This window comes from Lagopus muta, chromosome 3, assembly GCF_023343835.1.
Source record: "Lagopus muta isolate bLagMut1 chromosome 3, bLagMut1 primary, whole genome shotgun sequence".
Taxonomy (NCBI): domain Eukaryota; kingdom Metazoa; phylum Chordata; class Aves; order Galliformes; family Phasianidae; genus Lagopus; species Lagopus muta.
The window spans coordinates 3,062,392-3,078,448 of record NC_064435.1 but is presented as its reverse complement, the minus strand read 5'-3'; the positions used below and the strand labels follow the sequence as shown (position 1 = coordinate 3,078,448).

Below are 16,057 nucleotides of genomic sequence, written 5' to 3'. Positions count from 1 at the left end.
TGTAGATGACTCATACAGGATCACAGAATCATAGAATGACTTGGTCTAGAAGGGACATTAAATATCATCAAATTCTGACACCCTTGCCATGGGATGCCACCCTCAAGATCACTTATCCATAATGAAGATGACATGAAGCAACAGCCATAATAGAGTCCAGTGCACTCCAGAAGTAACAACCACGTCATGAGCATCAAAGTGTTTCAAAGCACTTCTACAAATCCAGCAAAACAACAATGAATGTGTCCAAGTGAACTGAAGAGCTCACTGCCACTCTTTAATTAATTCTGGATGTGCAGATAGGCATTGGGCTTACACAGTTATATCTCTCCCTGAGAACACCCTAAATGGGGCATCCTGTCATATGAGCACTGTTACACCACAGGAATCACTTGATTTAACGAACATGTGATGGCAAGATAAACTGATGAAGGCATTCCTAGAAATTATCCCAGTGATTTACTGGGATAATGGAAAATTTACTGGGGACCATGATGAAGATAGAGTTCTTTCTAAACCCAGCAATAAGCAAGCAAACCATACATGAATTTTGGCATAACCTGCATTCCCAGGGAAAACAGGTACATCTTGAGGTTACTGTCTGGCCAAAATCCAGGATCCAAAAGCTACACTTTTTGCCCCTTTCAGCATTACTGCCTTTGTCTCACCCCTGAGAAGCTCAGACCTCAAACTGAGCTTCCCACTCGAAAAATAATTTGAAACTCTTTTGCAGTACTGCACCGTAATCAGTTCTGTTGCAAAGCCCTAATAAAATCATTAAAGTATTATACATCAAAAAGCAAGCACTTCATCAGTGTTCTGCAGACAGTGATTGCTTCGTGGGTATATATTCGCTAACACTGCTTAGATGTGACATTCAATCTGTGGATGTAGGAATTTTCTGCTTAAACAGGAGGACCTATGTCCTTGTGGGCTCCCTGATACAGATCTTGTGATGCCAGTATGTCTGATTTTTTCCAGAGAAATGGGAAGGATATATAATAGAGAGTACGAATACTGCCATGTCATTTCTACAAGAATAGGAAGCTTATTTTCATGCACTGTACAGATGTAGATTTGAATCCCCTGTCAGCTGCAGAAAAACATATCTATATATTTCTATAATCTGTGGAAAGAAAGAAAAAAAAAAAAGCAACAAATCAATCAGAGAAAGGAAGTGGAAGCAAAAATTTGTTGTTTTTCTGTTTCCTTCAAATCTGGAGAAATCAACATATTTTGCACACTCAAAACTTCCAGCAGTGCTAAAAGTCCCCAAAATATCATCCTCACAACCCTTCCTTAAACAAGCAAATTCTCCTTTTAGAGACTGGTAAAGAATCCAAAAAGGCTGCAGCACGAAGTGTCATAGCTATATCCCAGACACATCAAAAAAAGGATAGTGTGACTGTAACTCAGTACAGCACCATATTAACCTTACACCTGCAATAAGTTAAGCCAGTGCTAAACATCCAATGAAAAGATATACTTGAACATAAGCAATATAGGAGGCCTGGTTTGGAAAGCATACAACACTGTTATGGTCAACAAGCCTCACGAGAAAGGAAATCACGAGCCCCTTCTGCTACTAACAGCTCGATTTCACTGCTCTGAGATAGCCACCAAAGGATATTTGGAACTGCATAACCTTGATGTCACAACACTAGGTCAGGTTCTCACTCTCTTGGAGACAATGATTTATCTGGACATTTAATCTACATCAGGGAACTCCCTCAATCCCACATCACGAGACGAATGAGTGAAATATATTGCTTGGGAGCCTGGATTATTAAACTAAAAGTTAGGGAAAGATAAAAATAAATATATTTTTCTTGCACTGTATCAGTATTCAACAGGACGGGTGTAGCTATGCATCATGCCTCAGAACTGCCTAATGATCCTAGCTCCTAATTCCAGCTCCATGCATCTGTCTTCCTCTTACTCCTGCTCCATTCCCAATTAATCCAGGGTCAGCTGCATTCAACCAACTCCATCTAGAGCTTCTTATGGGCATTTACATTTCACTTTCCAGCATTTCAAGATCTAAGCATGTAAGTCTTTGAGCCGGCTCTGGAAAGAGTTGACTGCTGAGTGTCATATATACCCTGCTCACACTTCAGCAGCCAAGCTCTGTCTCACTGACTAGAGCTGGCACTCTACTTGGGATAAACTCGTCCTAAATTCACTTGCCACAGATGCATCCTTATCCTGAATGACTCAGCTATCAAAGGCAGAGAAACCATTTCAGAAAAGGGAACAGCCCAATTTGACAGTGAGAAGTCTGCCCTCATCTGAATCAGCATCCCTGTTGATGCCCTTGTAAGCTTTGTGCGCAAGAGGTGGAAAGTACATGAATTTTAAAAAGTCAGGCAACTTTGCTTTCTTTATTTATGCAGTAGCAAGACCCTGCAGCTAGGTAAATAAGTGTTTTTGCAGTGTACAGACTATCGTACATACCTAATGTCCTATGCTCACTGTCGTCCCCCTACTCTCAAATACTCTGACACCTCTCACCTGCCTATCACTTTAGCAGAGTGACATTCACCTAGTTAGTATGAAAGAGAACCATTAAGGATGGAAAAGACCTCTTGGAACATGTACAACTGTCAGCCCATCCCCTCCATGACCCTCAGTGCCATCTGCCCTTTTCTTGAAAACCTCCACGGATGGTGACTCCACCACTTCCCTGGGTAGCCTGTTCCAATACCTCACTACCTCTTCTGAGACTAAATTTTTTCTAATAACCAATCTGAAGCTCCCCTAGAGTAACTTCAGGCTGTTACCTCTCATCCTGTCATCAGTTACTGGAAAGAAGAGTGCTATCTCCACCTTGCCACAACCTCCTTTTGAGGTAGTTCTGAAGTGTCCCCTGAGCCTCTTCTCCAGATCAAACAATCCCAGACAGATAAGATATCCACACATTTAGATGTCCACAAAAACTATCATTTTTCTAATAGCCAAGAATATAAACCTTCCAAATGCTCAGTCTTTTCTCTCCACCCATCTTCCACGTTAGAGGATATTCAAGGAAAAACATGCATCAACCTCAGAAGAAAAGGGTTCAAGTGGCAAAGGAGCAAGAGGTTAAGCCATGATTTGCAGCTGGGGAAGCAGACAATGCTGCTCCAGAGGTCTCACCTGAAGAACTGACCCCCTGCTTGCTCCTGATCATAGAGATATATGCAGCCCACGTGGCTCTCGTGATTCATGGTGTGCTGCTTTTCTGCTGGTGCAGCTCTCATGAGAGAAAGGCAGAGATGCACATGGAGCATTCAGGCTACTTGCATGCATACATCTGGTGGTGAAATGGGGTCAATGTGAAGCATAGATCAGTGTTAGGACAAAAAGAATGGGACACTGAGGGGAAGGCAACTGCTGGTCTTATTCTGCTGGATACCCTGCAACTGTTCTATCTGGAGATGCAATAAGGAAAATAGGAAAAATCAAGGGAAACCTTTTGCAAAAGCCTGGCAAGAGGGAACAGACCATTAGGGCGGAAGGAGAGAGTGGGAGAAATTCTGGGGCTGACAACAGGAGCAGGGAAGCACAGTTAAAATCAGAAGATGCTACTTTTAGCTATCTGGACAATTAATGATAATTCCAAGATCACAAATAATTATTGCAATTAGTGCGTTATGGATTTATTTATGTAGCTGCTCAAGAAAAAAGAAAATTATCTAGCCACACTGTTGAAACACTCTGAATAGCCAAGGAACTGATTCTTAAATAAAAAAGTAGTAGTTTAGGAGCATGAGCACAAGAGATGTTCTGGGTGAGCAAAAGCCTTCCTGGACAAAGGATCTTCCCCAGTTACTGGGGTGGTTTATGCTACAAATAATTTTGTACATGTAAACATCTTTCCTGATTACACTGATCTATACAGGCTGACTCTTTACTCTCACATCCTCTCCTGTCCCCTAAATTTAGTTCAAAATCTTCCGACTATTATTACTGTAACTATTTTTATTCCTCCAGTTTGCAAAACAGTGTTGATGTGAATTAGAGCAGATCAGATGCGCAGATGATAGCAATGAATTGGAGAGAGAAGTAGAGAGACTGCAAACCTATCTGAGAGATTATATTGCATCAAAAAGGTGAGTCAAGTCCATCAGGCACTTCTTCAGATTGTAATGCTAATATAAAGAAATAGAAATCAAAATCTTCCCTCCATTCACAGCTGAACCTCATTAAGAAATGCAGTTATATATACAGAACCAGAACCATGTCCTAAGTACTTGATTTTTTATGCAGGCTGCATGAAGGGAAGCAGCTTTAATAAATTGTGCTACGTTTGGAAAAGCCATTTTAATTCTCTAATTAGCATGCATACAATGAAAACTAACTGTGCATGTTTGTGTATACACATATCCAGAAGAGAGTTTAATGAACTGTATCTACTGCAAGCGAAATTGAAGTTTCGTTTTCTCTGTGCTATACCCTGTGATGCAAGTTTCAATGCCACAACACACATCTCCGCATATAAAATACCTTTCTTGTTCCTTTTCTTTCTTTTCCTCTTCAATTCACTGACTTTGGCAAAGAGGGGGGAAAAAAAAAAGAAAGAAAAAAAAAGAAGAGAAAGGAAAAAGCTACACAAGTTCTCAAGCCTGGCTTCACATTAAAAAGCAACAAAACAAACAACCCACACACTACCACAGAAACACATCTTTCACTGTGGGCCATCATTTCCTGTTATCTACCTACCATTCTCTGCCTCCAAAAACCAGCACAAGCAAAGCTTTATACAATCAATACATGTCCTACAATCATTAATCACCAACAGAAAGGAACAAAATTAAGTGAGCCTGACAAAAAAAGTGTCCAGTTATGAATAAAAGGATGGAAGAAAGAGAGAGGATAGACGAGGGGAAAAAATGAAAAGGTTGGGACACAGAGAGATGCAATTCAAAACAGACTCACAGTCCATCCTGAAGTTCTTGATTATCATTGGAGGTCCCCAGAGATCGAAGACTTCTTTCCAGAGAGGTCACTGTCAACAGCAGAGAAAGAAAAGGAACATTTTCAGAGAAAAACATACTGGATTTTCACTCATCTTTTAATTTATTTCCTTTCAAAGCCACACAATGAATTAGTGTTTGAACAAGTACCTTGTGACAATATAAGGGAATGCCACTTAACACAAAAACAGATAAAACTGAGTCCCCAAGAGGTGATTATTCCATGGGTGGTGTGACAGGATAGAATAACTACTAATTAATAAATATTAACTACTCCAAATAGCCTCCAAGAAGTTGAGTTCTATCATTCATTCCATTATCTTTTAACTCACTGTTCAAGACTTTTATACTCACTCTTCTGTCTTTTAGCTCAGATAAAATGTGTCTTACTGTTATCTGCAGGTTAGCTAAGGAGTTCATTGGGCTTTTTCTATAAGGAGAGAAGAATGCTCAAGTCTAAGTGATTCTAATCAGAGCTGGAAGTAGGAAAGATGGTTCGTATAGCACTACACAGAAACTTCATATTTAAGAAAAAAATGCATAAATACTTGTGGGTGTTCACTGTCACATCTTCATTTCACACTAACAGAAGATCATTTCTTTTGGACTTAGCATATCAAGTACATAAAGCACTTTAAGACATTCCACAATGAAAGATGCAATATGAATGACATTCTTACTCTTTACATCGGGGATTGTCTTGGGATGCTTCCAGCTGTAAGAACTTATGACCCTGTTATCAGTTACGCTTCAATACTTACGGAACAAAAAGAACACATAAGTAACATGGGTCAACTATTCCAGTACAAATTTAAGACATCTATTACTTTAATGACTGCAGACTCCGTCTCGGTCTGTAGTTCTGAACAAGTCACTTAACTATTTTTCCCCTGACAGAAAACACCAAATTCCCTCTTTTCTTCTGGGCTTCTGCGGGTTGACACCAAAAGACATATGGACACAAAAAAAGGACCAAACTAACTAATTAATGTCCTTGTACAACATGAGTATCCAACACCAACAGATATTTTCACCTTGCTTACTATACTGCTAGATCTCAAAAGCAGATTTCAGTACAGAGTTTGACAGTTCACTGAGACAAAACCTTAAGTAACTGTTCTACAGTTGAGCTAATAATTATTACACTTTGCTGGACGTACAGTTCTTTAAAGAATAAAGTGTCAGTCTTAAATAATAGCCATTTGCTTTTTTAGGATAAAAGCACTGATCCTGAAAAAATCTCACAGATATTATAATTTCCTCCTTCTGCTCTGTAATCCTAACAATTCAAGTCTCCCATGCAACCTGTCTATTTCAAAGACAAAATTTAGTATAATCTAAAAATACTCCAGGACCTACCAGCCCTTTGGGGCATTTCAGAGCATGGTGCTTATTCTAATGCCATTGGAGAATGGAGTTATGGATTGATGGTTGGACTAGATAATCTTAGTGGTCTTTTCCAACCTTAAAGATTCAGTGATTCCAGAATTCTATTTGTATAAAGGTCAGTAATCTCAATAGGACAAGCTCTGGAACAGCCAAAATGTTGGCATTTGATGTGGCTCTTACCTGGGAAATAGCAGAACTGAAATGCAAACTTGAGCCTCCTGGATCTTAGTCTGACTTAGCTCTTTCATATTTTGGGATAGGAATACCTTGCTTTGGCTAAGATTAGTTCTATTGAAACCTGCATGATTCTTGTGCTGGATATGGAAAATCCCTTGGAAGTTACCAGTTCTGAATACTTGAGTTACCAAAAGAAGCAGCATGTCAAGATGGGCTGGAGCAATGCCATGAAGCCAATGGTAGAACAGACTTCTTACTTCACAGGCCTTGTATATTTAATATTTAAAAGGCATATGCTAGTCTTCCAAGATGTTCCACAGAGGTCACTGCCGCTGGACTTGTACTGATTTACATAAAGTGAGAGTTAGCCACTGATTGCCTACATCATCAAAATTTTTAAAATCAATGGGGAATGAGAAACTACCCCAGGATGGAAATGGAGACTTTATCATACCTGTGGGATGCTGAAAAACCCTTTGCTCAGCCTCTCAGATCAAGATAATGGGATTGCATGTGGCACCAATCTGTCACGGGGAGATATTAATAAGGAAGTAACAGGAATTAGAGAGGGAAGAGACCCATTAGAGGACTCATATTCTCCATCTGGGCAGAACAGCTCTGATTCTTGCAGTATACCCTCCAGTGATCAACCCTTTAGCCACGAGGCATCAAGCCAGCTCCATTTACAAGAGTTTATATATTTATTGGAACAGGCTGAATCAACTGAGTAAGAAAACATAAAACTCACCAAAGCCTTATCAGACAACCTTCCCTATGCTCTGTAGGGAAAGTCCCTGAAGAACAGAGAGAAAGCAGGTGCGAAGTACAGGTAAAAGTTCCCACTACCCCTTGACAATTCTGTAAGAGATGACTTAAAAAAAAAATGTCCCTATGTTCATGAACTGGCGGTAGAATGATGCAGTAGCTCATAAACATAAGCAATGGATCTAAGGTTTTTATTAAACACACAAGAAAGATGTCCATTTTCATAGCAGAAAGGGGGAGCACGAAGCATTTCTATGTAAGTTCTGCCAAGATCAGCTCAGAGCTGCAACGTTTCTCCTTGGTCAGAAGCCAAGGCCTCAAATGGCCAAGAAGAATTTAAATCACTTTAAAGGCTCAGATTTCTGCAAAAATAGTAAGGAGAGCAAAAAGAATCCAAACAACAGAAGTACAGAGCAGAGAGCTCATAACACCTTATGCCTAGTTTGGTTTCCAAACACAATGGAGAACCTGGAAGTCCCAAGTGAGGTTGGGGTAAGGCAGGAAAAGGGAAACTGCCTGGATTTATGCAATCCTGAAGGACGTTCAATACACCATGCCTGGCACGACAGGAGCACAGGGCAACATCTGGTGAGCATGTGCAATGCAGCCACTCCTTGCTCAGCTGCTTGTGTGCTGGTACACAAAAGCAGCACTGACTTTTGCTACGTGCTCTGAGACAGAGTTTGCTGGGTTTACTGAAGAGACCAGATGGTGCAGCTGTGCAAGGCAGAAGGGATCCTGGGCATCCTTTCCCATTTTACACCTCTGCAAAGCTCCTTATCTGGGCTGGATTAGCTGTGTAAAATTTCAGCAGTACATTCAGCATCTCCTCCCCTGCAAAGGTGGACACACTGTTGGGGAAGGGCTTGTGAACAAGATGCAAACAAGTTGAATCAAACTTCCTTCAGCAGACAAAAATAACAGAGGTGGTGAAGAGCATAGTATCTTATGGGCATTTATTCAACCTAAAAGCACTTTAAAAAGCATTATAAATTCATAGATTCATAGATTTTAAAGGCCAGAGAGAGCTATTTTGATTATCCTGTCTGATTTCCTACCATAAAATTTCATCCCATCACTCCTATGTTGAGACCATAGACTGCAGCTGGACTAAAGTATCTCCTATAAAAAGACATTTGAATCTTGATTTAAAGGTTCGAAGCCACACCGCATCCATCACGTCCCTCCAATAAGCAGTTCTAATGGCTACTTACCCGCATACAGAAAGATTGAATTTGTCTAGCTTTGACTCCTATCTCCTGATCTCATTATCTGTGAGAATGTTAGATTAATGAGCCCTATGTATCTATTTGATGTCTTTCTTCCCAGAGAGGTACTTACAAGCCATGATCAAGCCCTCTCAGATGTCTCAAACAGAAATTTGGATGGCATGCATTTTAAAGTCCGATTTGCGGACTTCAAACAATCGCCTTAGCTCTTCCCTGTAACCTCTCCAATTTTACAAAACAGTTTTAAGTACAGGCACCGCCAATACGTGCTTCAGAGAGCACTCTGTACAGGCAACTCCAACTGAAAGCAAATCTTCACTCACTCTAAGAGCGAGTCTTAAGAGGAGAAATAAAGACCACCGGAAATTACTCAAAACCTAATTGAAGGGATAAATGTAATGCAAAGAACAAAAGTAGAAATTGGATTGCAGCATTTCAACAAAGATAATGCATTCATCTTAAGGATTTCTCAGGGTAAACTCCACTAGAAAAGCAGGAATTGGGACTACAGCTCAGATATACTTTGTCAGCCCTAACCTAGCTAGCTTGGGTACTGACAGCAAACAAGCAGCCTGCAAAACTTCGCAATGAATCCTTCATTGCCAACGGCCAGTATACTATTATATCATCATTATCAAAGTAGCACCGTTAGTGCTTGGAAAAAGTAAGACCAGTGCTAATTCAGGTTTTTCTGTATAATAAAGCCATACCCAAATCTGTAAGCCAAGTACCATTGGCTACAACTGAGAGGTTCAAGCTGCCACAGCAGCCATAAGCCCTGGTCAAGGTATTGAGGTTTTCTCAAAGAAAAGATCAGGTAAAAGGACCAGGGAGTCCTGGTGGACAACAAGTAGAACTTAAACCAATAAGGTGTTTTTCCAGCAAGGAAAAGAATTGTATCTCAGGCCGCATTAGAGGGCAAGACTTCCATTCTGCTTAGCCTTGGGGAGGCCATACCTGGTTTAGTGGATCCAGTTCTGGGCTCCCCAGTACAAGAGAAACATGAACATACTGGTGAGAGTCTAATGAAGAGGCACAGAGCTAATGAAGGGACGAGAGCACATTCACTACAAAGACAGGTTGGAACAGATGACTTCTAGAGCTTTCTTCCAATCACAACCACTCTGTGATCGAATGAATTTCTCGAGCTTCTGCAGTAGGTGGTTATACCTCACCCCAAGTACTATCAGTCCAATTGCTGCTCTCCACTATCACAAAAGACACACAAAAGTGCAGCACAAAGGCAACTTGAATTTCTCAACTTTTGCTCCTCGAAGAAGGCTGCCAAACTTGTGGCATGCAAGTAGTTTTCCAGAAGACCATAAATAACATGTTCCTTAAACAACTGTTCGTGTAATTGTATCAATCAGTTATCCCTCTTAAAAATAACAACCACCAAAAAAGCAAAAACAAAACCAGAAAACAACCATGAAGTGTCCTTTACCCATTTTTGCCTTCAACTCATTTAGAATCATGTTGTATGTGTAGCAGAACCACTGAAGAATCATAGACTCATGCAGAGCATCTCTGGAGGTCTCTAACATTCTGCTCCAATTTGAAAGCAAGGTCCTACTCCAGTTCTGCATATCTCAAGAGCAGAGATCCCACAGCCTTCCTGGGCTCTCGCTGCCATGTTTAATCAACCAGATGGTCAGAATTCTTTTCACCACATTGAATTGTGATGTTCTGTGTTTCAGCCTGTGCTTACAGCCTCCCATTCTTCCACTATGAGCACTGTGACAGAAGTGGCTCCATCTTTTCAACAGTTACTCTCTAGTTTCCCACTGAAATTAGAATTAGGTCATTGTGAATTCACGTTCTACTTCTAATTCATTAGTACTCCCAGATCTTTTCTTCAAAATGCATTTAAAGCAAGCAAACATCCATCCTGTCTTGTTGTATGGGCTTATTCTACCGAAAGCACAGAAGGAAAGTGTGAAGAATTATTTTTCTTCTGATTTTACAGAAAACCAGGTACCCAAACACCTTCACAGAGCCTACCCAGCACCTGCTTTCACCTTCAACGTCACCTTCTCGGATAGTGGAGAGCAGCAAAATCTGACTGGTGAGAAGTATTTTGGTGCTACAGGTGGTCCTGAAGCTCTGACTCAAGATAAAGATGACTGTCAAAAGCAAACTCATATCTATCAATCCCTTACAGTCATAGAAAAATGTGTGCTCAAACTTGCTTGGCAGATGGAGGCATGACTGTACTGCAGCATGCAAAAATCCTTATAGACAAACAATGCCTATATTTCAGAAGAATTGCTTCCCATCCCCCTTTTAGCAAAGATCCCTTACTAGAAAGATTGAGACCTTTCCCCAGAATACATGGGGAGAATTAAAACAATTTTTGAGACACTAAAATCCTTTCTTTGCATCCCATCCAGCTCTCTTTCTTACCTGATGCTCTTATACACAATCAGACGAGAGACAGAAGCTGATATGGAGATTCAGAACATCAGCACTCAATGATCTTAAACCCTTGTCTGGCAGCAGTGCTTTAGAACTGGGATACAACAACATTAACTGCTATTCAACATTAGTTTTCACCTATCTGCAAAATGCAGCTTTACATTCTATCCCAGGTGAGGCATGATGAGCTAGAGCATGTCTCCAAAGAAGGGAAGAACTCTGCACCTCCACTGTGTTGGGAGATATGAGGATCATATTGATGACTGAGCATCACTGTTCAATCTTTAGAGCGAAGAGTAACAGAAGAGCTTTGGTGTTGGTGTTTTTATAAGGGAGATACATGTTTTGCAGGTTTGTATGACAGGCTCTGAACACAGTAGTGCTGTGATACATTAGAAAATGAGCCTGGCTTGTTCCACCTTTCTGCGTTCTAATTCCCTATTGTAACAGATGACACGATTAAAAATAGAAAAGGATGTGGACTCCGTAAGAACTGGAATATATCTGAGCCTGTTTAATGCAACATATGGTGGAATATTTTTACATCTTATAATGAACTGTGTATTGGACATGTGCTGGTGCTCATGAGATGCAGCAGCAAGAAAACTGCATTAATATTTGCTCCCTGACAACAGGAGCTGTCACACACTGCGTACACGCACAGGAGCCGTCAGCAGGACAGCACACAAACGACCAGGAAACCTCTCATTATACGCACCACTGGAGTTAATTCGGAAGACATTGGCTGAAGTCTCCTGAAAAAGTTCCTGTAGTTCACTGGGATCAATCTGGGTGGCTGCAAAGACAAAAAGAGAGATCTATTAATACTGGAGACCACCATTACTTTGAAAGGGTCTCTAAACTCCCATCACAGCCTCTGAAAGGGGATGACCAGCAGAGAGCATCTATGATAGAGCTGTCACCAAAATATTACTTGTTATATATGCACACACACAGGTTATGGCAAGGATGATGTGCTGTCACGCTCAGGGAACTGTCAATATTACCACCTCAAAATGCTATCTGATCACACAGGGAAACACCAGTAACACAGGGCTAGAGCATCATACAAAGAAGACAGATTTTTCTTCTCGAAGCAAAATTCTTGTAGGAAAAATAATACTTGCTCATCTGAATCACCGTGTTGCTTCAACAAGAAGAGGACTGATGGGGAGCCCTATTCTGTCCCAACAGACAAATCATTTGCTGCTCAGCTGAATGATGTAATAAAACACTGAATCCAAACTCCTGCATGCATGCTCTCTTTAATAAAAATGACGATTAACCATTAATTCATCAGTGTGGGTTCCTCCTCACTGGAAATTTAGCCCAATTAGAGGGTCCAATGGAGCTTTACACAATGCCAGATCATACAACATGCACTGGAAAGGCCAGATGCCTTTGCCAGCATCATCAGGACAGGAAAGGCAATGATCAGATGTATCAGATATGGCTTACATGGATCAAGGCAGCCTCTGCAGGAATTATTAGCAATTGCAATAGTAATATTTCTGCTCATTTATCAAGTGGACATAGCAGAACTGCAAATGAATGAGAAACTGCAAGCACAACAACATAGATAGGCAGAGCAAGGTCCTGCCTTCAGAAAAGGGAGAGGAAGCAATGAGAAGAAAAAAAATGTTTGGGACAGGTGGAGGATGGGAGCTCAAACAAGTTCTCAGCACATTCATCTTCCTGCACAGCATCCCTGGGATAGGCTTCTCTTATTATTTCTTCCTGATATCCCAACAGCAAGTGTTAAGGAGACAGTGCCCAGAATTGCTAGTGGTGCTGCCCAGGTGACTTCCTTAAGTGCCACTTTGGCCAATGCACCCGAATCTTTCCTACAAGGAGAGCACAGAATAGGACAGAAGATTTGAGTGCTTGGTTTAGTTTTAATGTTTTAGTTTGTTTGGTTGGTAATCTTCATTCCCCAACATAAAGCCCCATAAAACTTGAGGTCCTCCAATGCTTCATCACTGCCAGAGAAAGGTGGGTGTGAGGCTGGACTGAGCTATACTACAGAGAAAGGATATCTCATGTACCCTTAAAACCTTAAAAAGAGTCATATTTTGATAGATAATAGTCACCACAGGAAGTCGTTTGTCCACTTACACTTTTGGAACAATGTCTAGATCAGATTTTCCCAAGGTTTAGTCCCATTCGGACCCCATCTTTTGCAGCTTTATGTAAAACTGCTCTACCACAAATGTTGGCCAAGCTCAAAGCACCACAGTCCTTGTCCACTTGACATGCTACAGTGCATTTAAACCACTGCTGTTACTGGCACGCTGCACCTCTGAGCTGAAGCATTACATATACTCAGATAGGAGCTGTAATTCATATTTCCAGGCAGCAGACTGTGACTGCAACACAGTCTGCATCCCTTAACCAGATCTCCCAATGCTGTTAAAATACCATGCTCTCAACATGTATTTGAAAGAGCAGAATGTCAGCAATAGGGCAAGGCAAAAGCTCTGCATCTTGAACAAAACGAAAAGCCCTCCTAATGCACTACTCAGGGTGGCCCTGAGGATACGTCCCTCACCACTAAACCATGTCCCCCAGTGCCACAACTCCAGGGATAGTGACTCCACCACTTCAATGGGAAGCCTCTTCCAATGCCTGACCACACTTTTGGAGAATAAATCCTTCCCAACATCCAATCTAAACCTTTCCAGTCACCACTCAAGGCCATTATCTCTTGTCTATCATCACTAGTTACCCTTGAGAAGAGGCCAACTCCCAGTTCACCACAACCTCCAAGCTGCTACAACCTCCTTTCAGGGAGTTGCAAAGAGTGATACAGTCTCCCCCGAACCTTTTTCTCTCCATGGCAAACAATCCCAGTTCCCTCATCACTTCCCATAAGACTTGTGCTCCAATTCCCTCATCAGCTTTGTTGACCTTCTCTGGACATAAAGAACACAGAAATGTTAACAGCTGTGAAAAGAGCTTTCAGAAGCTTCCATGTTTTGGTATTGTGGGCCATGAAGTAGCATAATATACATGGACATGTTATAAGAGCCCAACATGGTGCTGCAAGATCTTGAGCAATTCCACTGGGAGGAGAGGCTGAGAGAGCAACCAGGAAGTTTTCCATTGCCTCTCACCCATCCCACATGCAGCAATACTTGTGTGAGACAATTCAGCCCCAACCCAGCCATAAATAAAGTCCTGAATCACACTGTCAGGCTGACACAAATCCAGAGCATTAAATGGCGTTTAAACAAAGTGCACAGGGTCTTACTGCTAGAGATGTTCCCACTCTTCTCTTTCTACAGCTCCTCCTAAATCAGCTTTTCCAGACACCACTTTCCTACACTTTATATATGGGGCTATATAACACAAGAAATTAGCTTGCGCTTACCTGTCCCCTAGGAATTGCACTTGTTACTAACAAGATCCAGCTTTCATTAAATCACTGAGAAAGGAGCAGAACCAGATAAGATTTTAGATCTTTATAGACAGCAGTGACCTTGGTTTGAGGGAGTTTTGTTTGTTATTTTTAACATAACTCAAATTTCTGGGTTAGTAATATGGCAGTATAGGCTCCATCAGAGGCTATTGCACATCATGGGCATGATATGGCTTCAGTTTGGTTATAAATTTCTAATTGCATAGGGAATGATACTTAGTGATGGAGGTTTTTTGAATGAGGTTTGGTTTTTTGGTTTCTTTTTTTTTTTGGGGGGGGGGGGGGGGGGAGAGGAGAGGAGAGAAGAGTTTATTTATGTGACTATATCCATTCTTTCCTTAAATATCCATCAGTGTTAAAAGCCCTGAATTTGATATATTTTTGTCCTGGCCCAGGGATCCTGTGTCCATATGCTCATACGAACTTTGATGAGGAAGTCCCAGATGAAGCATGATGCAAACTAGTCATGGCTGTAAGCTCCTCCAAGTCCTGAATTACAAGAACTGAGCAAGACACAGTACTATATTAATTGTCCCCCTCCACCCAAAATAACAAAGATTGCAGACTTCAATTTATTTCCACATCTAAAATATCTAGCAGAAACCTCCGGGGAAGGGAGGTAGAGGAATGATGTCTTTTAAAATGCCAAGCACACCCAAAAGCAAAAGCAAAATAACTTAAATGCTGCAATAGACAGAAGCAGCATTCATTTCAGTGCCATACACACCTCTATTTAGTTGGACCTAGATGACCTTTAAGGTTCCTTCCAACCTAAGCCATCCTGTGGTTCTATAATTTTGGAGTTCCTGTAACACCAAGAGAAATAAACATCGAGCAGCACCGTGTGCCCACTGTTAGACCATAAGGTAACTATGTATAAATGTATGAAGTATATATGTATATGTATATATGTATAAAGTAACAACTAGCCAGAAATTTGGGTGCTAATTTGAGAAAGCGGGGTTTGTCCAATTTCCTGCAGTTCACTCTACTGCATTTCCCTAATGGAAAAGAGGTGAACTCTGACAGGATGATGTGTGAGTTCGTCCTTAACTTTTTAAGTCTAATCAGGATATATTTATTTTGGCTGAATGCAAGAGGACTCCACAGAATCGCAGAATCACAGAATGGCTTGGGTTGGAAAGGACCTCAAGGATCATCAAGCTCCAGCCCCCCTGCCACAGTCAGGGCCAACAACCTCCACATTTTATACTAGACCAGGTTGCCCAATGAAGTCCTCCTTCAAAGTTTTAAATCTCAATACAAAAACATCAAACAGAGAGACACACATCACCTGCATGCCTCAAATAAGTGTGAATTATATGGAAAAGAAAAAGAAAACAAGGAAAAAAAAGAAAAAAAGAAAAAGAAGACCACAACAAAAACACAGAAGTGGATGCAACCTTTGGCCAGAATTTCCACAAACACACTTTTAAAATGCAATGCTCAGAGAATTGCTATCTGATAAAAACGATATTGCATCTGATAAAACGACACTGCATCTGGCTTACAAGTTCTTGCCCTGCCCTTGGACTTTTTGTGTTAGAAAATGCTGCTAGTTCTGGTTGTCTTTTGTTTTCATTTAAGAGAAGAAAAGAAAATAGTAACAGGGATGTTGTTTTAAACTGCTGCTGCAATTCTGAGCTTCCACACATCAAGCAGAAATGTTGTAACTATTCATGGAACACTCAACAGTCCAAGCAGACAAG

General features: G+C 41.0%; 1 protein-coding gene across 7 annotated transcripts in view; it reads right to left on the bottom strand.

The window, feature by feature from the left end:
- The window catches only part of TSNARE1 (t-SNARE domain containing 1), a 496,518-nt gene that overhangs the window by 329,683 nt on the left and 150,778 nt on the right, over positions 1–16,057 (bottom strand). For all 7 annotated transcript variants that reach the window (XM_048938875.1, XM_048938870.1, XM_048938876.1 and 4 more), the window contains 2 exons: positions 11,649–11,726; positions 4,918–4,987 (listed from right to left, as the gene is read on the bottom strand). In XM_048938875.1, coding sequence (XP_048794832.1) covers positions 4,918–4,987; positions 11,649–11,726 — 148 coding nt within the window. The remainder of the gene's footprint in view (positions 1–4,917; positions 4,988–11,648; positions 11,727–16,057) is intronic.